The sequence below is a fragment of the Lycorma delicatula genome, chromosome 4 (assembly GCF_047948215.1).
Source record: "Lycorma delicatula isolate Av1 chromosome 4, ASM4794821v1, whole genome shotgun sequence".
Taxonomy (NCBI): domain Eukaryota; kingdom Metazoa; phylum Arthropoda; class Insecta; order Hemiptera; family Fulgoridae; genus Lycorma; species Lycorma delicatula.
Window position 1 is genome coordinate 176,579,506 of NC_134458.1, and position 26,516 is coordinate 176,606,021.

The 26,516-nt window shown below is 31.8% G+C and overlaps 1 protein-coding gene across 2 annotated transcripts in view; it reads right to left on the reverse strand.

Moving 5' to 3' along the window:
• LOC142324093 (uncharacterized) overlaps nt 1-26,516 on the reverse strand; it is a 61,134-nt gene that overhangs the window by 7,724 nt on the left and 26,894 nt on the right. For both annotated transcript variants that reach the window (XM_075364728.1, XM_075364730.1), the window contains exons 5-6: nt 16,764-16,926; nt 6,529-6,708 (exon numbers count right to left, since the gene is read on the reverse strand). In XM_075364728.1, the coding sequence (XP_075220843.1) occupies nt 6,529-6,708; nt 16,764-16,926 (343 nt within the window). The remainder of the gene's footprint in view (nt 1-6,528; nt 6,709-16,763; nt 16,927-26,516) is intronic.

A 26,516-nucleotide genomic window follows, 5' to 3' on the forward strand; every position in this document is an offset into this window, starting at 1 on the left:
AAGTCAACCTATAAAAATAGATGACAAAAAATTTACTAGCCTAAATTCCCTTCAAGTATTCTGTATGGATAGTAGAACTCCACCGTTTTTTCTCTATAATTGGAAACCCTTCCAGAAGTCATCTCTTATCAGTGTTCATTACCTCCTATGATTTGGCTAGCATCTCTTCAATGATCTTAAAATAATGGTTGTTAAGCTTTAATTTCATCTTTAGAAACTAGAAGAAATGGCATGTACCAAGGTCTAGTGAGCAGGAAGGGTACAAGAAGATTGTAGTGTTAGCAGATGCTAAAATTTACTCCTTGAAATATAAGCTGGTTCATTTTCATTGCAAAAGAAATATTTCATGGCAATGTGCCATGTATTGACTATTGAACTGCCACAATAAAATTAAATAAATTTTCAAGTAATTTATGAAATTTTATTACATTTTAAAACAACATCTTTTATCATCAATCCTTAGGGAAATATTTCACGTTTGTCTTAATAAGTTTGAAGCAAAAATGAATTAAAGTTTGTTGCTATAATATTATTCATTATCAGTTTCGCTTTATTGCAAAATAACACAAATACAACATTAAAAAATTAAATAAGCGAACTCACACAACATGATGCCACTCTGCCAACTAACAAGAAATGGTGCTTGCATTATGTAATGCTGTATAACAGTAATGATGACAAATTTATGCAGCATATTTCACAAACATTTTGGTAGCATCTCAATAGTTACACTTTTCAGCAATTCAAGTATATCTTTTTGTACTTATACTGGGAGTATTTTTACTAGCATACAGTTTTCACCTCTTCTGTTTGAAAAATGTCTAATGAGGAAGACACATACCTTTATAATTACACTTTGCAAGTGAAAGAAACAGAAGATTTTTGGGTTCATATTCAAATCTAGAGAAATATTCGAGAGCAAAGCCAAGTGTTTTAACTTTACTGTTTGGTATACAACTGCTTTTGGCACAAGTTAAAAGCATTTTGTGATTTTTATGAAATTCTACAGTAAATTTACTTTTATAGTAAAGTATTAGGCAAACCTTTTTTTAAATGTAACAAATTTTTACACAATTTATATTTCAAAATGGTGGCCAATACAGCTGTTGGAAAGAGCCCGACTGTTAATTCATTCACAGAATAAGTATTAACCACCTTCAAAATGCTCTTTGTTCATAGCATTTTATAAATACTAACTACTAAATATTTTTTAATATAAATATAGTTAAAAAAATTAGAGGAGGAAAACATACAGTACAGTACTAGTACCTCATTAATAGTTATTAGTCAGCACTAATTCAGTTAGTGTTATTTTCCCTGGAAAGAATGCTTATGACTGCAAATACAGTAAAATTATTTCCACAATGGATCATAATTTTGTCATGCACTTATTTACAATTAAATGTAAATTAAATAACTTTGTTACAATTATGTTTTTTAGTTATTTCAATATTCGCTTTATTAATTCAGTTTTCTAGAGCTACATTTTTCAAAATCAGAACAAGATGAGTTAGGCCTACTGTCTGCTTATTAGAAGTAGAAGATAGGTATTATCCATGAGGAAAGAAAATAACTCTATTTTCATTAGATTTTTTATTTTATTTATTAAAATGGCTCTGCAACTATTGACACGCTACCAAAATGTTTGTGAAATATGCATGAGCTACATAAATTTGTCATCATTACTGTTATACAGCATTACATAATGTTAGCAGCATTTCTTGTTAGTTGGCGGAGTGGCATCATGTTGTGTGAGTTCACTTTTTTTTATTTTTTAATGGTGTATTTGTGTTGTATTTATGCATACTCTGGAGGGTCTACTGCAACTCGATTGCATTCAGAGATCTGTAAGAGCCATGGACAGTTTATTTGCACAGTACACAAATCTATATAACTACTTTCCCCAAATAAACAATTCATTATATTTAATTCAGTTCAAAGCTTACATTAAGACTATAAAAAATTATATCATTCTGTATAAAGGTGATATATATCAGGGACATTCAATAATTAAAGAGACAAACTGACATGGAAAAAAACTGTATTTTTACAAAATGAGACTTACTACTTCTCTACATAATTATCCCCCAATATTAGTACACTTGTTACCTACGATGAACTAGTTTTTTTATACCTGATGCAAAGAAGTCTTTGTCTTGTTTGAGCCACTTTCCCACAAATTCTTTGATCTTGTTGTGAATGTTTTTCCACATAATGCCTCCTTGAGTAGAGGAAAAAAATGAAAATCCAAGGGAGCCAAATCTGGACTGTAAGGAGGATGTGGTAGTATCTCCCAACCCATTTTTCCAATGGTTTCTTGGGTCAGCTAGGCAGTGTGAGGGCAAGCATTGTCGTGTAGCAATATCACGCCTTTTCTTTGAGATCCACAACATTTTTCTCTCACTGTTGGCTTTACTTTTTTCATCAGCAAGTCTAAATAATAGACACTGTTTATTGTATGCTGATTTTCCAAATAATCACAAAAGATGAAACCTTGGGCAACCCAAACGACGGTCAACATGACTTTTCCTGCTGAATTTTCCTGTGTTCTGAATTTCTTTCAAACCGGTGAGCTGGTGTGCTTCCATTTCATGCTTTGTCTTTTGGACTCTGGTTCAAAATGGTGAACCCAAGTTTCATCACACATTAAAATCATGTTTAGAAAAGGGTCACCTTCCCTTTCATAGCGTTCTTTCAAGTCTGTACAGACTTTGAGTCTTGTTTCCTTGTGTTGATGCGTTAACTCTTTCAGGACCCAACTTGCACTTCTTTTGCTGTACTTGAGCTTGTTACTGATAATGTATGAACTGTGCCAACACTGACTGCAACTGTTTTTGCTATATGTTCAACTGTAATACATCAGCCTTTACGAATAATGTCATTAATGCGGGTTTCAAGCAAAGAAGTTTACACTTCAATTGGTAGGCCAGGACGTTGCTTGTATGTCACTGAGGTTCAACCGTTTTTGAACTGTTCTACCCACTTATAAAAATTTCTGTGGTTCATACAACTTTCACCATACTGTAAAATCATTCGAGAAAAGATTTTAGCCAGTTTTTCACCTTCAGAAAGCAAAAAACAGATCACTGAACATTGTTCAACTAATCTGTAAACTTCAAGCAGACATGCCATTGTTAAATGCAATATTAAGGTTATAAACACAGCAATTTATATCCGTCAACTGTTCTCATCCCAGTAATTCCAATCTACAATTATGAAATACAAAACTCCTCCTACAAACTGTTTCATTTCTACATCAATTTGTCTCTTTAATTATTGAATATCCCCTGTAAATAACTACAGTACTGTAGAGACTGTACAGACTGTAGATAATATCTACAGTCATGCCCAACTTTATTTTAGGACGATTTTCACTAATTTATGTTAAAAAATATAATTTTGTCTCTATTTTTTTTTTTAATTTAGTTGCTTTTAATCGCCATTATAACTTTTAATGACAAACATAAAAATAAATATTCATTTAAAAAATAGAACTTTTAACTCTTGACTAGATAGAACCAATACATTTTTATTTCGACCCAGATATTATGTAAACAGTATAGGATGATTTTTGAGAGAATATTAATAGTAATGGATGAGTTCCCATCATAATATATGCTGATATTGTTATCATAAATATTATTCATTATATTAAATAGTTTTAATGAATATGATTTATAAAACAAGACTTTAAATATAATAATGTTTAAATTAATAACATACAATACGTTCAGAAAGTTGCTGTGCACTGGAATAATGGAAGTGTAATGACAACTTTCTTAATAATTATTCTGTATTTTTATTTCATTATTTTATAGAAACAGATATTACAATAACTGGAATAGTTAATAAAAAGTGTTGAAAATGACCTGCTCCAACATCAATACAATACTGCATGCATTTCAATCTGTTTTCAAACACTTTAAGCAGCAGATGTGCTGGAATGCCTCATACGTATGCCATTATTGCAGTTTTTACTTTGTCAATCATAAGTGGTCTGTTACAATGCATTGCTTGTTTTATTGCCCTCCATAGAAAGTAATCTGGGGGAATCAGACTTGGCAATCATGCAGGCCACAAATCCCTCGAAATAATTCATTCACCATAGACATTTCATAAAAAAAGTCATTGACCTGTTAGCAATGTGTGCTATGGTGCCATCTTGTTCAAATCAAGCACGATTAATCTCCACTTCTGTTAATTACTTATGAAATTTGTTAAAACAGCACAATAATGATCACTATTAACTGTATTTTCCAAATAGATTGGACCCACAATGCACATTCTATTCACACCAATCCAGACTCCAATTTTCTCTTCATATAAAGATTGTTTGTATAATCATGGGGGTTAGTTGTCAACCACAGTTGTGTATTTTGTGAATTAATATATCCTCCCAGATGAAACCACACTTCATGTGTGAAAAACATAATATTGAGGATACCTATGGAATTTTGGTCAATAAAACATTTAAATCATTAACAATAATTTAGTCTCTTGACATGATCTGTAGGTTTCAGTTCTTGAACACACATTACTTTATAGGAGAAAAATGTCAGTTCTTTTTTTACAGCTTCATGTGCGGTAACACATCTGCGGTAACAATGCCCAAAGAACTTACAGGACAACCAACCTAACATTGAAAGAACAGAATGCACCACATATTCTATAGGATACTGCATAGCAACTTCCAAATGCACTCTATAATATAACAGTAACAATAATCAATGACGTAATAATTTGAAGCAACATAATTATTTTTTTAAATTAAATTTATATACCACTATGTACAAAGATAAATTATGCAACACTCAGCATGCAAATAATTATGATACCACTAAAGTCAAATCAATTAGCCACGCAAGCTCAGGGCTATTCCCATAGTGTGCCTCATCACACAATATAATACAGATTCAGAATTATCAACAGACAATTAAAACATATTGCATGAGAAAGGGCAAATTTAAAGCTTGTTTTAAAATGACAGTCCATTCTTTCATAAAGGATATTCTGTAAAATGCCTTGATCTATAAATAAATTTACTTCAACTAGTAAAATTTATTTGCAAATGTTATTATACAAAGATAAAAAGAGGGCAATTTTAAACTTCTTACTCAATATGATCACTAACTTAGGGCCGTTTACGAGATGTGTTTAAAAAGTACGAGAATTTTTGTTTTTTGGAAAGAATTTTAATTATTTGTTAACATTAATGTTATCCCCTTCAAAATAATCCCCATTAGATATTATACACTTACGTCAGTGCTTTTTCCAATCTCCAAAACACTTCTGGAACTCGATCTTTGGAATAGTGTTTAGCTTTTTCAGCAATTTGCTTTTAATCTCATCTATGCTTGTAAAACGACAGCCCTTAAAGGTTCTCTTTATTTTTAGGAATAGAAAAAAGTCACATGGGGCCATGTCTGGCGAATATGATGACCGGGGTATCATTACAGTGTTGTTTTTGGCTAAAAATTGACAACAAGCAATGAAGTGTGAGCAGGCGCATTATCGTGGTGTAAAAGCCATGAATTGTTTTGCCACAAATCCAGGCGTTTTTTTGGATTGCTCCGTAAAAACAGCATTGAACTAGTAGGTAATACTCCTTACTGATCTTTTGACCTTGTGGCAAGAACTCATGATCCACTATGCCTGAAATCGAAGAACACAGCGAGCATAACCTTCACATTCGACCATACTTGTTAAGCTTTTTGCGGTCTTGGTGATCTAGAATGCCTCCACTGGGACAACTGAGTCTTAGTTTCGACATCATATCTGTAAACCCATGTTTCATCACCTGTTATAACATGTTTCAGTAGTTCTGCATTGTTGCTGACTTCATTTAGCAACTCCTGAGCAACTTCCATTCGCCATTGTTTTTGTTCGAAATTCAACAATTTTGGAACAAATTTTGCTGTCACACATTTCATACCCAAAACAACTGAAAACATTTCATGGCATGAGACAATTGTTATCTCAACATCATCAGCAACTTCTCTGATTCTAATTCAGCGATCGTTCATAATCATTTCTTTCACTTTTTCCAGGTTTTCATCGGTTATTGATGTGCTGGGGTGTCCAGGGTGCTCATCATCTTCAACGTCTTCATGACCTTCTTGGAAACACTGATACCACTTGTAAACCCTTGGTTTACTTATAGCAGACTCACCAAATGTAATATTTAACATTTTTAAAACATTGCTACACTTTATTCCATTGTTATAGCAAAATTTAATACAAATTCTCTGAACCATTATTTATACAAATAAAAAATTGTTGATTATACCGAACATTGGTTATCCTTTTGAGAGCTGACTACACATCCAATACTGCTAAAAATGTACAGATGATCAAGAATTCTTGCTAATCCAAATCTACAGAAGTTTTGAAATAAAGAGGTCTATATAAATTAAAAGTCCCTCACTTATTAATTAGCAGTTTTCATAATAGCAATAAACCATCACAGATTTCAAATTCCAATTAAAATAATAATAATAAATGATAAAAAATTCTTATCTTCAAACTTACGTATTTTATTTTTGTTGCGATCAAATGCACCCCAACTGTAAGCAATAGCAGACCACGGATTTGATGGATTTTCTGGGCAAGATTTTTCAAATACTTCATCACCAGTATCATAGAACACTATTCCACCCACCTGCTCTTTAAAACGTTTTTTTTTGGATTCACTTATTAGTCCTATGTAACCTATAATAAGAGATAAAAAATAAGTACAATAAAAAACAAATCTAGTTTATTTCAACATAATTTAAAAAAAGCTCTTATCACAAAGATATCAAAATATACACTTAGAAGTAAACAAATGCATTAAAAAAATGTTATTTAATGTCAACCAGAATGATAAAATGGAAGCATCTGTCTTTCATTTAAAAAGTTCCAGGTTTTAATACAAATTAGCTATCACATTTTTCACCACAAATTTCCACAATTCAGTATATCAAATATGTTAGCATTAGGAAGGGCATCTATCTGTAATAAATCATATCCTATGGATTTTTTTTAACTACTGCTAAAATCACCAAAAACTGTTTTCAGACAAACTCTCAGTACTGCAAATTCAGTTTCATTAAACCCGATAAATTATCTTATCCTCCAGAAACTTTCCTCCTAACATTAGCTCTACAAGCCAAACTCATAATCAATTTTCATCTACTATATTAATTTTAATTTAAAGTTAGTTTTTTATTAAAAGTTATGACATTCTGAGTTGCCATTCACAATCCTAACAAAAAGTTCAAGACCATTACAGGATTGAGGATTGTTCTTACTGGATACCAGCAACATTTAAAATCCAAGTTCAGTTATTAAAAGTACATAAAAATTAGATTTTTGTAGTACTGATATTTTACTCATTTACTACAGGGTCAATCCATTTGAAGTGTCCCAAAAAAAGCATAAGCCGGCTGCTTGACCAATTCAAAAAAAATTGAAACTTACCCACTTGTATCCTACATGTCTCAGGACCTTAAAACTATTTTTTTCTGAATAACTGCTTTTATTTAAGCAGTTTACCGGTGGCGTTCATTTTTATTACAGTGCACATACCTATTTTTCTGATTGTAAGGGTTTACAGAAAAAATCTAACTAAAAAACTACTGGTCCTGGAAGGATTAAACAAAAAGCAATTTATTATTCATATTTTCACACGGTAAAAGATTAGTCCAGTGGTTTATTTACCTATCTCTCTTCTTTCTATGAGAAAAATTACCAATAAATTTGAACATGATAAACTGTGAAATTAAGCAGGTAAACTGCTTAAATAAAAAATTAAAAAAAATAGTTTTAAGGTCCTGAGACATGTAGGAAACAAGTGGGTACGTTTCAATTTTTTTTTGAATTGGTCAAGCAACCAGCATATCTTTTTATGTTTTCTGGAACACTTCAAACGGATTGATCCATATACGAAAAACTATTAAGAATACTATTTAAGTATATTAGAGTTGTGTGTAGAAAACAATGTCTTATATTGAAATATAAAAGAAACTTCATGTTGTAGGAAAATTATCAAATGAAAGTTTAAGCTTGAGTGAGTGTGTTTTGATTTTATTTTTTAGATTGAGTTATAGATGGGGTACTTTTCTGTTGCTCCCCTCCTAATTTGTTTAATATTTTCCATTAAAAACACAATAAAAACATCTTTATTATAAAGATTGAAATTGTAATTTTTTTTTACAGAAGCCTCTAATTCCCTAATAAGATTTTAATTCATCTCAATTAAAGAAAGACAGTAAGGGGCATATTGCATAGGATCAGACTTAGTAACTTTTGTCCAAAATAATAACTTTAACAAAAGTCAGACTGAGCCTCCCCACAAGGTGTGCCTAGATACATCTGAAACAAATACAAGAAATTTTTCTGGTGAACTGAATCTAAACAAACTTCACAGCTTCCTTTATCATCAAATCACAGTTCACCAGATCATATCTAGAGTTGTAACTCAAGACCTAATCCCACTACAGGTGACCCTTGATAGTCAATCATGAAAAGTCTTTTAAGGAATACTCCACCAGCTGAAATAAACAACACCAGAGTTCAGAGAAGGCAGCATTCGGGTATGGTAGGCTACCACTTATAAGATAACATGCAATTAGAAGCACTGGAATGCCCTAGCATTACACAAATTAACAAGAAAAATACAAAGTCCAAAATAAAACCAAAGCAAATCACCTACATTTCCACATACAATGTAAACTTGCTCATGCAACTGGTAAACTAAAAATAATAACTGCCCTAATAGACCAACATAAAATTCTCATCATGGGTCTGCAGGAAGTAAGATAAGAAACACAGACTAGGGCATAATGGAATCTCAAGGGTATGGGCTTTACAAACCTACCTGGGAAGAGATTGATGATAAATGCCCCACAGTTTGAACAGGCTGTTTAGTCAGCCTCAAAATAATACAATCCATACAAGAATTCAAGTCACAATCTTCAAGAATCTCAACACTCACACAAAAAGCACCTAATAAAATTTACACAATAATAAACGCCTATGCGCCGACGATCAATAAAAATAACTCTTTAAAGGTCCATAGAGAAACAGAAAAATTCTGGGATCTACTCTCTTCTTCTGTTTAGCCTCCAGAATGACCATAAGGTATTACTTCAGAGGATGAGTGAGGATGAAATGTATGAAGGTAAAGGAAGTCTAGTCTTGTACAGTCTCAGTTCAACCATTCCTGAGATGTGTGGTTAATTGAAACCCAACCACCAAAGAACACCAGTATCCACGATCTAGTATTCAAATCCATGTAAAAATAACTAACCTTACTAGGACTTGAACACTGGAACTCTGGACTTCCAAATCAGCTGATTTGGGAAGACGCGTTCAAAACCCAAAACCTAGAAACACCCCAACTACAATATAAAGGAGAATGGTAACTAGACCATGTTTTAATGGACAAACACCTAAACAAAGAGTTCTACAACGTAAAAGTCCTTCAAGGAGTAGACACAGGGTCAGATAAATATGTAGTCAAAATTAAAATTAATTTTACTCCCCAAACAAAGCAATAAGACCAAACCCTAAAACTAAAAGAAAAATAGACCCTACACAACTAATTAAGAATGAAAATTACCAAAACGCAACTGAAAAATAAAAATCATTGATAAACTCAAAGATCTACTCAATAACCTTAACCAATTGCAGAAGAATTAGCCCCAATAAAACATCAGTGGTGGAACAACAAACGTGACAAAACAGTGGAAAAAGACATCAAGCATGGCTAATTCACAAATCCCAAAAGTCAGAAACATCCTCCAAAATCTAAGAAACCACCCGAACCCTAAGGAGAATAAAAAGACAACAGCATAAAAACACAGTGAAGTTAATAGAAGAATTCAATAAAACATAGTTGAGAGACTACTACAAAACCTTAAAAAAATCAGCTCCAAAAATATGAACCCCCAAAACCCTACTAATAAAGAATAAAAACGGTTAACTGGGCCATATCAATCAAGACAATGCGGAAATCCTAGCTAAATATTTCAAGAAACTCATAAATTATGAAGAACTACAGAACTCCTAAACTTCACACCAATATCAACACCACCAGAAAACATCAACCCTCCCACGATAAAAGTATACCAAGCACTGGGTGAGATGAAGCATCAGATCAGACTTTTGTAGATATCAAGAAACATGCAGGAAGATCAGCAAAAATTACTTACTGTTCATCAACAACTTGTCAACATCTGGATCAAAAAACTACCAGAACACTAGATGACAGCACTCATCCATCCGCTGCACAAAAAAGGGGACAAAACAGACCCTAACAATTACACAGGAATCTCACGCCTAGACACAACACAAAATTCTTTCAACAATCAACCTCCACGGGATTGGTTCACAAGTCAAGAAAGAACTAGGAGAATACCAAGGAGGTTTCAGACCCTGCAGGAGCTGTCCAGACCAGATCAAGCTAATAATGGACTACAACAGGAAAAGAAACAGAGACATGGTGGGTGATAACATTTGTAGATTTCAAGAAAGCTTATGACAGCATCAACAGAGAATCCCTACTAAAAATGCTAAGACACCTTGGACTACAGACCAAATTAATAAACATGATAAAACTAACTCTCACAAGCACTAAGTCGAAGGTAAAATTCAGAGATGAGTTCTTGGAACTATTTGAGATCAAAACAGGACTGCGCCAAGGTGAGGGGCTCTCACTGCTATTATTCAACTATGCTCTCAAAATGGTAAAGATGGAATAACTAAAAAAAAAAAAAACACCCCCCCCCCCAAAAATTAAAAATAGGCCAAACATCAAAACAAACTGTCTTGGTTTTGCCGAACACTTGTCACTGCTAGCAAACAGCATCGACAAAGCTAAATCACAGTTATTAGAACTTCAAAACATTGCAAATATAAAATTAGCCTCATAATATCATTTGAAAAGACAAATTATGCCCAAAAACCAATATAATTAAAAGAAGTAAATATAAACAGTAATAAAATCAAAATAGTAACCCAATTTAAACACCTCAAGAGAAATAATAACATACAACCTAAACAAAAAAATTTTGAGCCAAATAAGAACAAAGTAGCTAAAGCTAAAAATCAACTTTGTACACTTACAATAAAAAAAACCTATCAATAAACGCAAAAATAAGACACAACAATACAATTATAAAACCAGAAGCCAGTTATACAGCAGAAACACTCTTCCACCTGAACAAACAATCAAAGGCAGACTCCAGAAAATCAAATAAGAATTGGAAGAAGGTGCAACAATAAAAAGTACCAGAAAGACAGGCAGTGGTGGAATGTGCCCAACAAAGTCATGTACAAAGAGTTAGAACCTATCACTGATACCATGCATAAGAGGAGACTAGGATTCTTTGGATATATCATGAGGATGCAAGATTCAAGACTTCTGAAATGGCTAGTACAGTACAATCTCGACTCAAAAAATGCCAAGACTGGATACAGAGGTATCAGAGAAATGATCTGAAGGAAATTGGCCTTACACCAGAAGACGTACCACAGATAAAATAAAATTAAACAAGAAATTCAAGAACAAAGACACTCATTTCACACCCATAACATGAACATTTTCAAAACTAGAAAGAGCACAAAGCTGAACACATATGAAAAAGTACTGGGAGGACCACAAGGCCCAAACAGTCCCATTAAAGAGGCTTCGATAATGGACTGACTAAAGTGATCCTATGAGGTCATAAAAGATAATAATAATACATAAAGACATCCCAACCCCGTAGGAGGAAGACACCCACCTTGTGACGAAACCGATTGCCACACCACCCTCGCCATTTTCAGCCCTGAGGGGCTTACCAAAGGTTATCTTTAGACCCTCTAACTGATTACATCTGTCATCAGCCAGGCCTTGGTCGGGATGCCACTGATATAAATGCCTTGGCAGACATTTGCATCAGTAAAGTACAAATCAAATTTTGCTTTCACATAGGCCTCAAACTGACATCTTCACATCCAACCTAACATGATTCCCTCAAACTAACAAACAAATACTGTGGAAGCACGAACCCGTGCCTAGACCAAATTTGACAATACTGTTCGTGACTGTGAATGCCTCAGAAAACGAACGAGTTGCTACATTCATACCAATCAAAATTATGTTTTACGCAACATAGAAATTCAGATCTACATCCAAATAAGTCGACCAAATTAGGTCACCTAACAAGGGGAACATAACCTCATTCCGGTCCGTCCGCGCAGGAGCTGGGGACTAACCCTGCAAGCCCACCCGATCTCACCATGGAGTCTCGTACAGTATTACCAAGTCACAATCAGACCACGACCGGTGGAATGAAGCTACGCCCCCAGTCACACAGGCTACCATACCCCGGTAGCATGGCCAGCTCCACCACTGGGAGCCCAAAATTGAATCTCAAACATTACCAATATAACCATGGCACGATGCCAATGTGCCTGGCTCCAATCAATCCAATGCCTAGGCCAGAGCCCTAGCCACCCGGGATCCTACCACGATGATATATCTCGATCAAACTCCCTCTGCAGACCTACACACCACCACAAGGGCGTGAAAAAAGCCTGCCACTATAGACCACTCCTCACAGATCATCCAGTTAATACAGAGATCCAGAAAGGAATGTATTCTCTCATGTTCCCTAACAGCTCGTGAACATTCGATTCAATATTAGGGACCGATATAGAGGACGTGGTCCACTGTATCATCAGTCCCACAATTCGGGTACTGACTCGAATCCACCAAATGAAACCTAGCCAAATTCATCCAAAAGGCACAACACCCAGAGAGAAACTGTACGATATACCGATTGGGAGAAACCTATCTAATCGCACCTAAATTAGACACTATAGAAAATATACCATGTGTGTAGCAACCTGTGGGGGATTCATCCCACCTGACCTGACAAGACGCAAGGCCCTGGTCTTCAATCTCCTGATTTCGTTCTGACATCAATAGGTTATTTACCTTGGAAATGTAGCATTCCTTGTGCTACATTATTTATTGGTTCGACTCCGGCTATAACACAAACTGCCAACTGCGAAACTGTTCTATAACCCCCTATAACAGCCAGCAATAAAGAAAGAGAATAAAAATACTTTGAAGATGATAAACTGCTAAGTTTGAAAAATGAATTAAATTAATATTTTTTTTAATGATTTAATAAATTATATTTGCCTATGTGAACTTGCTACATGGTGTCTACTTACTTTAACATGTTTCAGAATTCTACTCCATCTTCAGAAAATCACTCACTGGAGGTAAACATCACATCAAGATAAAATGAAATACTACAAAAAACAAAAGATAAATACACAAAGTCATAACACATAAATCCACATACAACTGTGATATGTTCACACCATCATCCATGTAGAGCAACTTGATGGAACTCGTGCAGAGCAGCCACTGCAAATGTCTACTGCTATCCTTCGATTTTATTCCCATATCATAAATAGAATTGGACTGGAAGTTTAAATGATCATTCAATGCATAAATTGAATTATCTTATGTGCTTTATAAATCTCATATTCTTCGAGCAGATCCATGTACCTAACCTTTCTTACACATATGCAGTAGTAGTAAATTGGTTTCAGAATCAGAGTGTATGATTGCAATCCATAATGTGGCGCACATTGAAACAACATTGTGGTTAGGTAGATGTTCTTTGAACAGTTTTATAAAATGTCTGGCCTAACATTCACAATCTTTACATTTAATTCGGTAAATCCCTGATTTTAACTGTACAGATGTGGTTTTTAGGTTTTAGCATTTTCTCTACATTGCTAGTAGTAGGGAAAGAGATTCCTATACATCATCTCTTAAATGCATTGGTTAGAATGCTGGGTAGAATGTTGCCATATTCTGTCGATCTAAATGTTTCTTTAATTTTCACTTTTGGTAGTTTTGTCTGGTTTTTCATAAGTTTTCTGAGAATCCTGTCTACAATGAAAATATTATAACTGTTCACCATTTGCCTATATGCTTTATTGTATCCAACTCATTTCTGTAATGGATATCAGTTTGTGGAACTGTTCAAGTATGTGAATAAAGCTATTGTATGCTGCCATTTTTGGAGAGAATGGGTGGTGGGAATTGGCACGGATTGTGATATCTGATGTGGCTTTCTGCAGATTCAGCATTGTAATTCATCTGATCTAATCACTGTAAGGTCTAGAAAATTTAATGTCCTGTCTGATTCCATTTCAAGGGTGAACTGAATTTGAATACTAAAATTATTCAAGTTTCTTAAAATTTTTTATTTGCTGAATGGTCAGAGGATTAAATCCATGTAACAAGAGTAAGTTATTATTTTCTTGTATGATCTATTTTCTTTGGATAACAGGTGTTTATTTTCAAATTTGTTTAAATAAATATCCACTAGTAATCCTGACAGCAGAGATCCCGTTGTTAGTTCTTCCTCGTGGGTGTAAAAATTGTTATCAAATGTAAAATAGTTCTGAGTAAAACCTCTAGTAAAACAATATTAATTCGTTAATGATGTGACGCCCCATATTTTAGTTTCAACAGGTCAATTCTGGAGCATGGCTACAGTTTCTTTGACAGGAATAATAGTAAAAAGGTTAACATGTCAAAAGACACAATCTTCTAGGTGGGCTGCAATTTAATGTGTTTTAGTCTATTTATAGAAATAACTAAGATTCTTTAAACTATGGTTATATTTGAGAATGATGTTATTCTTTATGATTACAGGTTTTAGCTGTCAAAGCAGTGGCTGCACTGCAAGAATTCTACAATTGCTATTTATGGACAATGGTATGCACATGTCGCATTTGTGCATAGTTTTATGGGTTGTTGAATATGTTATGATTGTGTGTATATGTGTGTTTGTTTTTTCGTTTTTCATTTTATCTTGATGTTATGACAACCTCCAGCAAGTGAGTTTCTAAAGATAGAGCAGACTTCCAAAATATTAAAAGTAAGTAGATAACATATAGAAAGTTCACGAAGACAAATATAATTTATTAAAATATCAATTGTAACTTGGATACATTAAGATGAATTTTAATATTTTTATATTTAGGAGAGTTTTGTTTTTCATGAAACTATTTTATTATTTTTTATTTAATTTTTTTTTATAACAATATTATTTTTCAACAACCCGAACACTATACTCACAAGTAACATTCTCATAAAGCCCTATGAAATATAGCTGTCCCTCAATATTTTAAATGGCATATCTTAGTAAAAAAAAATAACAGAATTAATCCCTCTTGATGTGTAAAATTAAATATTTGGTAAGTTAACAGAACAAATTTCATAATTATTAGCCCTGTGCTGCTTCGCAGCATCAGTAAATAAATTAACTAACATTATAACAGATAATTTACCTTTTGATTCATAAAACTTCCTTCCAGACAACATTAGCTGTGCATCAAACCTAGGTTTCATTTCCACTCTCACATTTTTAAAAGATTTTACCCATGATACAATGTAATTGTCCATGGTTAAAAACTGGTTTAGGCAGGTAGAGTCCTACTTGGTTCAGAGTTTGTCCTTGCACCTTGTTGACAGTCATGCAAAATGCTAAACATATTGGAAATTGTCTTCATTTAAAAGAAAATTGGACGGTAGTGTCAGACTCCACACTCATTGTCAGAAGTGCTAGTTAAACATTCACACCTGTTATAATTTACACATCTAAACTGTTATTGTCATACAATTATCTGATTATCATCCCCATTCCATTCAATAATCCCTTCACTGGATTTAAATGTCCTCAAAATGTTTTTTAGGAATTGAGTGATCAAAGTCTGTGTAGGCTCATTTGATGGGGCTTGACATGGTGAGTGTTTTAAAACCCAAATTCTATATTTTAATCAGTTCCTGAGATTTGGCGGTTTGAGTGTATTTTTAACAGTGAGGAAATGTGTATGTTCCCTCAAAACGTTTATCTGAATTGAATGATAAAAGTTGGTGTAGGCTCACTTGATGGCAATTAATGTGATGAACATTTTAACACTCAAACAAATAATTCTGTATCTTAATTAGTTGCTGAGATATCTTGATTTGACTACCACTAAGATAAGGATTTGAGTATAAGAAAAGTTATGTTCCCTTAAACCCACTCTCATAACTGAATGGGCACAGTCGATGTATGTTAGTTAACTGTAGACTGATGTAATGAGTTTTAAGAACCCAACGAAGGCTATAACTAAATTATTTACTGAGCAATTGCAGAAAAACCAAATTTTTTTAGTTTACCAATTTTTTTTAATATATAGATAAATTAAACACTACCCAGATATAAATTCAATAAAAGGTTAAAACACAGTTGCATAAATAAAAGAAATTCTAACCTAGCTAATTTTTGCAATTAAGAACTTAAGGACCCCCAAAATGTCATGAAATATAAATAACCAGCAAGGATAACCTTTTTCACAAATAGAAATAGTTTCCCTATTGTATAATTTCTAGTAAAATAGCAATAGAACATCAAAATTAATTAATTTAAAAACAAAATTTCTCAGTCTAGAATAAAAAAAAATTTAGATAAAATCTAAGTAATCTGTAATACAATAAGCCTCTCCAACTAAGCTGATGAGCAATGGTACTATTCTTTGTTAATTTAACAACAATTAAACATAAATTTAAAGAACATGCAGGGAGATCAAAATACACCATACGAGGAATAATTTACAGATATAAGTTCGTTTATAAAAAAAATTCTACAACAGCCATACTTATAAAAGAAAAAAAATCATCTGACAGTTATTTAAATAAATTAAAATATATCAATCAATACCTGAGAAATCTTGATCTAATTTATTAGTTTCAGGTGCTCTGCGATCTTTACTTGTTGCAAACCTTAGAAATACACATTTGGATCTCGGATGTGGAACACCTTTACGCCATAAACCAGGCGGTAATGGAACTGTAATATCAGATACTGAAACTGTATCAGACTCCTAAAAACAATAATGCAAATTACTTCTACGTATGAGAATCATCATATAAATAATGTGTAAGAAGCAAAACAATATATATATATATATATATATTTCATACTTACAAAAAACCTTTCTTCACTTAGTCACCACTTAAATATTACAGTATTATATAGTAAAATTTTCTATCCCATAATTATAAAAATTGAATACTTCCCAGTAATTTCTGAATAGCAATTAAAATGCTTTACTGAATATCCTTGAACTATTGCAGTCGGATAGTTTTAAAAAACATTAAAAACATTACAAGAAAAAATTCTTAAACAGCCTTGTAAATATAAGATTTGTAGAGGTTAGTATTTTACCTATATATAATAACACTAAATTAAATCAATATGTATTTCTGTTAAATTCATTTTAATGCTTTTATTTTTAAACAATTAATAGTAACTGATGTTTTTTAATTTAATTAAAAAAGTTTTTTTTCTTTTTGATATACATTTTATAACTAGATCCTTTAATTATATAAATTTTTAGTTAAGAAATTAAAAATGAAGTAATTACATACTAGGTATTTTTGTAAGTTACAAGCTAATTATGGTACAAAACAAATTTAATTAAATTAAATCAATTTTTATCACCAATATCATAGAATTTGGAAATAAACTGAAATTAAATGGCCTACTTTTTTCCCTTGCACTACAATTCTCATTTGATTTAAATAGAATTCAACTTGTGCAAAGTATTTTAACCATAACCAACCAACCCAAAACTAAGAGGACAAATCACATTTATTTTTTAGGTAAACCAGTACAAAGGTATTTATTTTTATAGGAATTCTACATTGCCTTATAATCACAGGTAAAGATGTTACTAAATTGTTAAGTAAATTGAATTCTGGCAGCAGTGTATCAAAAAAGTGAATTCTTTCACATAAATACTTTATTTTTTGTTTCTACTTAGTACTTTCACAGAAACATCTGCTCCATCGAAACTTTTTATATGGAATTAAATAGTTAAATGCACATCAGTAAACATATCTCTATGATTATAATATTTTAAATAATGTTTTTAATTTAAGTCCACATAGAAAGTTCTGATTTGACAGAGATCTTTGCAAAAGACTATTGAACATTGAAAAAAATGAATATGTGGAACAATTATTTGCATAAATAATCATAGGTATTTTTTATTTTTTTAATTGAAAAACTCAGATGTGCACATTTTATTTACACGCATTTTATAATCGTGAAAATACTGACAAGTAATGATAGTATATAGGCCTAATGAAAACAATGTCAAAGTCAAAACAGCTGAATAAATGGATACAATAGCTATTAGCCAGGATATACCTCTCACCAAATTTGCCATATGCAAGGAGTTAATGCATATTTACATAGAGTTCAACATCATAATAATTTCAAACTGATTATGATTATTCAAAAAAGTCAAAAATTAATGTGTATAAATTTACAGTTACTTTCATACATGTCATTAAGATGTAGAAGTTTGGAGATTTTTGAGCCTCAAAATTTTACACATAGGCATATATATATATATATATATAAAATTATCAAATGAAAGTTTAATCCACAAACTAGTGCAGACCATAAAGTTGTACTTGCTTCTAAATACTTTTTTTTTCTGAAAACAAGAATAATCACTAATTTTGAAAATGAATTTGGAACAAATTTCTGTTTTGAAAAGGTGTGGTTGTACGTTTATATATATAAAACACATCCCATTCAGTCTTTTTCATGATTTATTTTATTTAATATTTATATTGAACACTTCATACATACAGAAATCAGAACTTAACAGAAATTTGTCCCAAATTCATTTTCAAAATTAGTGTTTATTCTTTTTCAAAAAAAAAAAAAAAAAAAAAAAAAAATTTATTGGGAAGCAAGTACGACTTTACGGTCTGCACTGGTTTGTGGATTAAACTTTCATTCAATAATTTGCTTACTACAACAAACTTTCTTTTTCACTTCAATATAAGACATTTTTATTGCTTCTACATGGAACTCTATGGACGATTCCATCTTAACTCAATGCAAAAAATAAAATCAAAAAATATTCTGTCAAGCTTAAACTTTCATTCGATCAGTTTCCAACTACATGAAGTTTCTTTTATATTTCAATATAAGCCATTTTTATTACTTCTACATGGAATTCTATGGACAATTCCATCTTCAAGTCTTTTCTGTTATTCCCCCCCCCCCCACTTTTTTTTATCCAATACACTCATATTTGCATGAAATTTAATTATCAATGTCAATTTCAGTGGAGAAATACATTTTTAATTGTAAAAATCAACTTATAAATATAATCTAACCAAACTTAACCTACACTCGCTAACGTTGACTAATTAACAGTAATGTTTACAATTGCAAACATTAATGTTACAACTTGCTACCTTACAACCAAGTTCCCTTTCCGATCGGTTTTTCTTCACGGCACTTTTGTTTTTCACACACCCAACAACCATTTTTTGCATGAATTTTCATAGACATTTAGTGTTTCATCTTACATATTCTGGTCTTACAAATGAAAATTTATAAAATGGTTTCTCAATCCCAAAATGAAGTGAATATCATATTTTAAGCATTTTCCTGATTCATAATGGAAAATATTAAAGAAATCAGGAGGGGAGTAACAGAAAAGTACCCCATCTTCAACTCAATCCAAAAAATAAAATCAAAACACACTCACTCAAGCTTAAACTTTCATTTGATAATTTTCCTACAACATGAAGTTTCTTTTATATTTCAATATAAGACATTGTTTTCTACATACAACTCTATGCCTCAACATATTTATTTTGTGCTAATGTTTTTTTTGCAAACCATTTACATTCTAGATCTCAATGAAAGAGGTGTGATGAACAAAATGTATCACAACTTATACTAGTATACTTAAATAGTATTCTTAATCGTTTTTTGTATATGGATCAATCCGTTTGAAGTGTCCCAGAAAACATAAAAACATACGCTGGTTGCTTGACCAATTAAAAAAAAATTGAAACTTACGCACTGCTTTTCTACATGTCTCAGGACCTTAAAACTATTTTTTTTAAATCTTTTATTTAAGCAGTTTACCTGTGGTGGCCATTTTTATTATGGTGCGCACACCTATTTTTGCGATTGTAAGGGTTTACGGAAAAATTCATAACTAAAAAACTATTGGTCCTAGAAGGATGAAACAATTTATTTATATTTTCTCAAGGTAAAAGATTTGTCCAGTGGTTTATTTACCTATCTCTCTTCTTTCTATGGAGAAAATTATCAATGAAGTTGAACAAGAAAAATTGTGAAATTTTTCTTTTTGTAATTTTTTCAAGAGACAGGGATGGCATACACAGTTTGAATTATTTTTTTATATGGTGGTATATGTTAGTAATTTTACGATAAATAATATTAACGGTGATATACTTACCCCTAAATTTTCATGAATTTTTGTAAAAAAAATTCAAAATTTGGCTTCAAATAACTCTAATGGGGCTGGTGATAAAAATCTCAAATTTGCACAACTTGCTGTGTTTTTGTAGATTGTTACGACAAATAAAAAAGCTTCTTGTTTATTGTACTAATAAAAAAGTTATAACCCCCCAAAAATCATGGAAAACCTGTTAAAAGCAATACAATTTTGACTCACTAAATAAGTGCTTCAAGGGGTTTTTTGTCTTCTTTGCACTTAAAATTTGTTATATTTAGTCCCTATGCCCTAAATTTGGGCTTTTTGGGCATGTACTGTTTGAAGTACAGCCTACCGTGAAATTTACACATCCCTTCATCTATGGTTATATTTTCTCTGGAAAGGTAAGCTTTTTGAAAAATTTTTCTGTAAGGCATCAAGTAATGGATGCACTTTATGTAAAGGACCATGGCCCAGCTCACCTTTACGGACAAAAGTATTATTATTGTTTATGTGAAAATTACCCATAATCAATAAAAATCTGTCCCTACTCAAAAGATAAGGGCAATAATTGCATGATACCACAGGATTTTTGGACCAGTAGTCAGATATCTGTGGCTTTCTGTCGATGGACATGTGTAATATTATAGATAGAAATTTATTTATTTCAGCTACAGTGACTGTCTTCCATCTATTCATCCTACAGCCAGGTGATAATTTTTCTGCGGCTTTTAACTGCCTTAGTTTCTGCTGCACATAGAGGTTAGTTTGTTGCTTCAAAAGATGAAGCAAATGATAAAGACTGCAGTCTTTATTTACAAAATCCACATCATCTTCATTATCATCATCAAAAGGAATATCTTCATCACCACTTTGAAGATCATATAAAAAACAACAATTATATTATCATAAGCACTGTTAGCCATTGTAACTTTTATATCAAACGTAAACAAAACGGTAACTCACTAATTCGCAAAACATAAACAAACATGATAACATCGATCTTGGTTACGACTCAAAATGAAACTATAAAAAGAAAATCGATATTACAAAAATGCAATCTAATGGTGAATTTACGTTCTAAAAACTACACAATATATATATTAGAACTGAACGGATTCCGTCTTCTGACATATTACATTTAATAACATGAACATACAAAGTCCGTCAAATGACGTGATCTGCATTTCTCAGTAGTTGACCCGTTCCGTCAGATGACAGGAACAGCGCTCTACGTGTTAAAGGAGATATACACTTCATTTAAGTTTGTCAGAACAAGGCGCTTTTGCTTATGCAGTTTGACACCATCAACATGCATGCTAACACAATCCTTTTTACCAGGACACAGTCTGCTAATATTGTCATCTTCAAAAAATAACATTATTAAACTGTGTCGTTGCTAATGCCTGTTTTATGTCTTTTACTGCCTTGCTCATTAACTAATTTTCCAGTAAGTTTAACCAAACACTCAGGCACATTGAACTATGATATTATTTTAGATTTGGACCAAGGTTGGGGAAGTAAATTGATAATTTTAATCTATCTTCTTTAAAAGCAAGAACATATTTTTCTTTTAGTTTCAAAGTATGTCATCATATTCATATGAAGATTGAGTTGGAATTTCATTTTCAGAAACTTTCGAGTCAAAACACAATTCAAGATTCTTTTTTTAATTTTTCAGATACCTTATTTATTATTTTAAAATTTAATGCTGATGGCCTTTGATTCCTGCTTAATTTTTTCAATTTTGATACACCCATAATGCTACAAGCAGCATCCAATTGTTTAATATTATAATGTGAGAAAATGTACTGCTCTTGGTCTTTGCATTCATATAGTTCTTTGTTCTGCTGACAAAAAATATTTTTTAAACCGTTCACACAAAGAGACTTTCCAGGAACCCAATTTAAATTTGGAAAAGTGTTCTTTAGAGCTTGCTCTAATGTTATTAGTCTTAAGTTTTTCTTAACTGTTTTTTTTATGAGTTCTCAAAGAATCACAATAGAACTGTCCATACAGATGACTGAATTTTGACAAAAACGTTTTTCATGATATTTACACATCTGAATTAACACATATTTTATGTGTGATATTTTTCATGACACCTGAATTAACACATAAAAAAAATAAGCTGTTGGATTTCATCACTAAATTCAAAATTTTAATCAGTTCTTTTGCCAATGTAACATACACTGTTTTATGACACTTTTCATTCACATAAATTCCTATAGAACATTGTTTTATGCAAAACTGCTTGAAAATAATGTAAAAATTTAACTGGTTTTAAAATTTGCAAATATAATATTATTAAGCAGAACTTATTTGTTTAATAAACATTTCCAAACGCAGGATGATATTTGAGACACTCGGTAAAGATGTGAACAGGTCCCTGACTAATGCAAGTCTGACCAGTCTGTAACTGCAAAGATAAATGATGTAACAAGCATAAATGATCATGTTGCAACATGAATTTTCCTGACGACTGGAAATGATTTCAAGCTTCTGTTAGAACATGAACACTGCAGTTCAATGGTTAAAACAAGTCTATTTCAGCTACAGTAATAAGCATGAAAAATGTAAAGTGCAAAGAAGACAAGAAAACCCCTTGGAGCACTTATTTAGTGAGTAAAATGGTATCGATTTTAACAGGTTTTTCATGATTTTTTGAGAGGTTACAACTTTTTTATTATACAATAAACATGAAACTTTTTTATTTGCCATAACCATCTACAAAAACACTGCAAGTTGTGCAAATTTGAGATTTTTATCATCAGCTCCATCAGAGTTATTTGAAGCCAAAAATTTGAATTTTTAAAAAAAAATTCGTTTTCAAAAATTCATAAAAATTTAAGGGTAAATAGATCACCATTGATATTATTTATGGTAAAACTACTAACATATACCCCTACATATAAAAAAATAATTAAAACTGTTTATGCCATCCCTGCGCCTCTTGAAAAAATTACCAAAAGTAAAATTTTACAGTTTTTCATGTTACAAATTTATTGGTAATTTTCTCAATAGAAATAAGAGAGATAGGTAAATAAACCACTGGACCAATCTTTTACCTTAAGAAAATATGAATAAATTGCTCTTTGTTTCATCCTTCCAGGACCAATAGTGTTTTAGTTATGATTTTTTCCATAAACCCTTACAATCACAAAAATAGGTGTACGCACCGTAACAAAAATAGCCGCCACAAGTAAACTGCTTAAATAAAATATTTAAAAAAAATAGTTTTAAGGTCCTGAGACATATAGGAAACAAGTGGGTAAGTTTCAATTTTTTTTTAATTTGTCAAGCAACAGCCCTTGGGTCACTTCAAATGGATTGACCCATATTACTGAATTCATCCTATAGAATTTGTTTTAGGATAAAAACTATGTCTCGTATTAAAATTGAATCCTTATAGAAAAAATGGAATTGATCAAGTAACCCACATCGTTACTAATTTATTTTCAATCGAAAACACACAGGACTTTGATCATACTAGACCGGTCTGCCAAAAGAGATTTCAGAGTAAGTTATACTTCTTTTGAAAAAGCATGGTTGTATGCATGAACAGTGTTCAATATAGATATTAAATAAAACATGAAAAATACTTGATGGGATGTGTTTTTATATATATATATATATATATATATATATATAAAATTATGAAGCTCAAAAATCTCCAAACTACATCAGTTTCATTGAAATTTGGAAATGCATGTTAAAATTTAATGAAAATTGGTTGAGTTGTTCTTGACTGATCAGAATCAGCTGATCTTAATCGAACCCCGCTTATGAAGTCTAATATTTTTAGAGCAGCTACTGTGGGACTATGATGCACTCCAATAAAAAACAAAAATGCTAATTGAAAAACTGTTTGCACGTAATATTACATTTTTATTCAGGATTCTTAAAACACAATTCATATATCCAAAATCATTCTTATTTACTGAATAAAATGAATTTGAAGATACAGAGGTGTTGAGAAATCCTGTTTTAAAGATTATAGAGGTGGTGTCGCCACCTCTCTGTCAAGTTGTCATACTTGCCAGAGGGGACATTAGCGACGTCCCTCGATATGTTCCTATTCATGAAGCTATTCTAAACATTAAAAAAATGCCATCTCCTTGTTTAAATAAATTTACAATAAAAATCTGTGAATCTAACTACTAATTTATAGCAAAAATAGTGAATATCAATTATATACAATTAGTGAATCACCTCTGATTTTGATGAAAATTGGAATATACCTTATTTAGGACCTAAGTTATTCATTACAATTGAAATTATTAATTGGGAATGACTTTCACAGAGTATGCCCCTCATAATTTACAAAGTACCCTCACTAAAACTTTCGTAATTCAATACTGTAAAATGGTACATATATTATTTTCAGACTAAATAATTAGGTTAAGTTTGTTAATTCATTTTAGCATGACATTAGATTCACTAATCTTTATGTAAAATGGCTTGGTTTAAATGAAATTGAATTGAGTTTAGCTATATTTACATTAAGGTTAAGGTTAGGAAACTAACAATTTCATGTAAACTCATACATCAACATAACCTAGCCAAATATAACATAATGCTTGTTTCACTCTCTAACCTCATCTTATTAACGCCTTACCAGACTATGACAGAATATTCAGACGTAGCCAACATGCACGGAAAGGACTTTGTCGGAATATTCCATCGTTGAGTTTTTGTCTAATTTTAATTCGCTCTGTCATAATATTCTGGCGATTATTTTTTAATTTAGTTCATTTTTATTCCGCAATGGTAAAGCACTAGTAAAGAGTTTTCGTCGCATTCTAAGGCATTTATCATAAATAAAACAGCTGATACGGCTTGTGTGACATGTTGTTTACATCTTGTTAATGAATGACTTTACGAGTATTTTTACATGTTTACTTCGGGTTGTAGCCGTTGTTTTGTGATTGAATATTGTGTATACACTTTATACATTAATCTATAAACTTTACATATATATCTGTAAACTGGACTGGTAGTTTTCATGTTTTTTTATAATAGCTTTATGTATGCTGTTTTTTGAGAAGGAATCTACTTCAAAATGAATATTTTGACATTTTAGACCAGTTACAAGCTAATAGCAATAGTGATAATTTAGATGATATGTATGAAGATGTATCATTGTTGTTATTACCCAACGATGATGATATTTATGCTTATGAGGTACGTGCAGGTGATGCAGATAGGCCTATTCAAAGATATACAAGTAATATTGAGTAGATAAATTACCATCAATATGATTCATTTTGTAGGCCCTCCAACTTTACTGGACAATTGGGTATGAATACTGCTGCTATTCCTGATCCAAATGACATATTTAGTATTTTAAACTTTTTATAACTGATGAATTGGTTGATATAATTACAAACCAAACAAATGAATATGCAGATAATTTTCTATCAAATAAAGTTCTGAAGCAGTTTTCACTATTTCAAAAGTGGAAACCAGCAGATAGAAATGAAATATTTTTACTAATTGCAGTCTACATTTTGCATGGAATGATTTGAAAGCCCGAAACTGATAAATATTACACAAAAAACCATTATCTGCAACCCCAGGTTTTTCGGCTGTTACAGCATACAAACTTTTATACAAAATTTATCACATAATATACAGCATACAAATTTTATCTAGATTTTTACATTCTACAAATGTTTCACCTCAAAAACACAAAAGAATATATAAAATTAAACCTGTTTTAGAATATGTAAATGACAAATTTTCTTCTGTTTGCACACCAGAGAGGGAAGTAGCTATCAATTAAAGCCTTTTGTTGTGGAAAGGTCGGTTGAGTTGTGTCCAGTTTATAAGAATCAAACGAGCTAGATTTGGAATCAAAACCTATGTTTTGTCTGAAACAGAACTAATCCATAACGTAAATTATGGGCAAGCAACAAATGTTGTACTTACTGTGATGCACGACCTGCTTCAAAAGGGATATTGTGAATATTCAGACAATTTCTACTGTAGTCCAGAGTTGGTTTTTGTTTTGAAAGATAAAGAAACTGACCTGGTGGGAACAGTAAGGTGCAATAGAAAAGGCGCCCTTAAGGATTTTGTAAAACAAAAATTGAAGAAAACTGGAATGATAGCATCAAGTGAAAAGTTCAGTCAAATGATACTGTTGAAGTAGTGTGATAAAAGGGATGTGCTATGTTTGTCAACTCAGCACT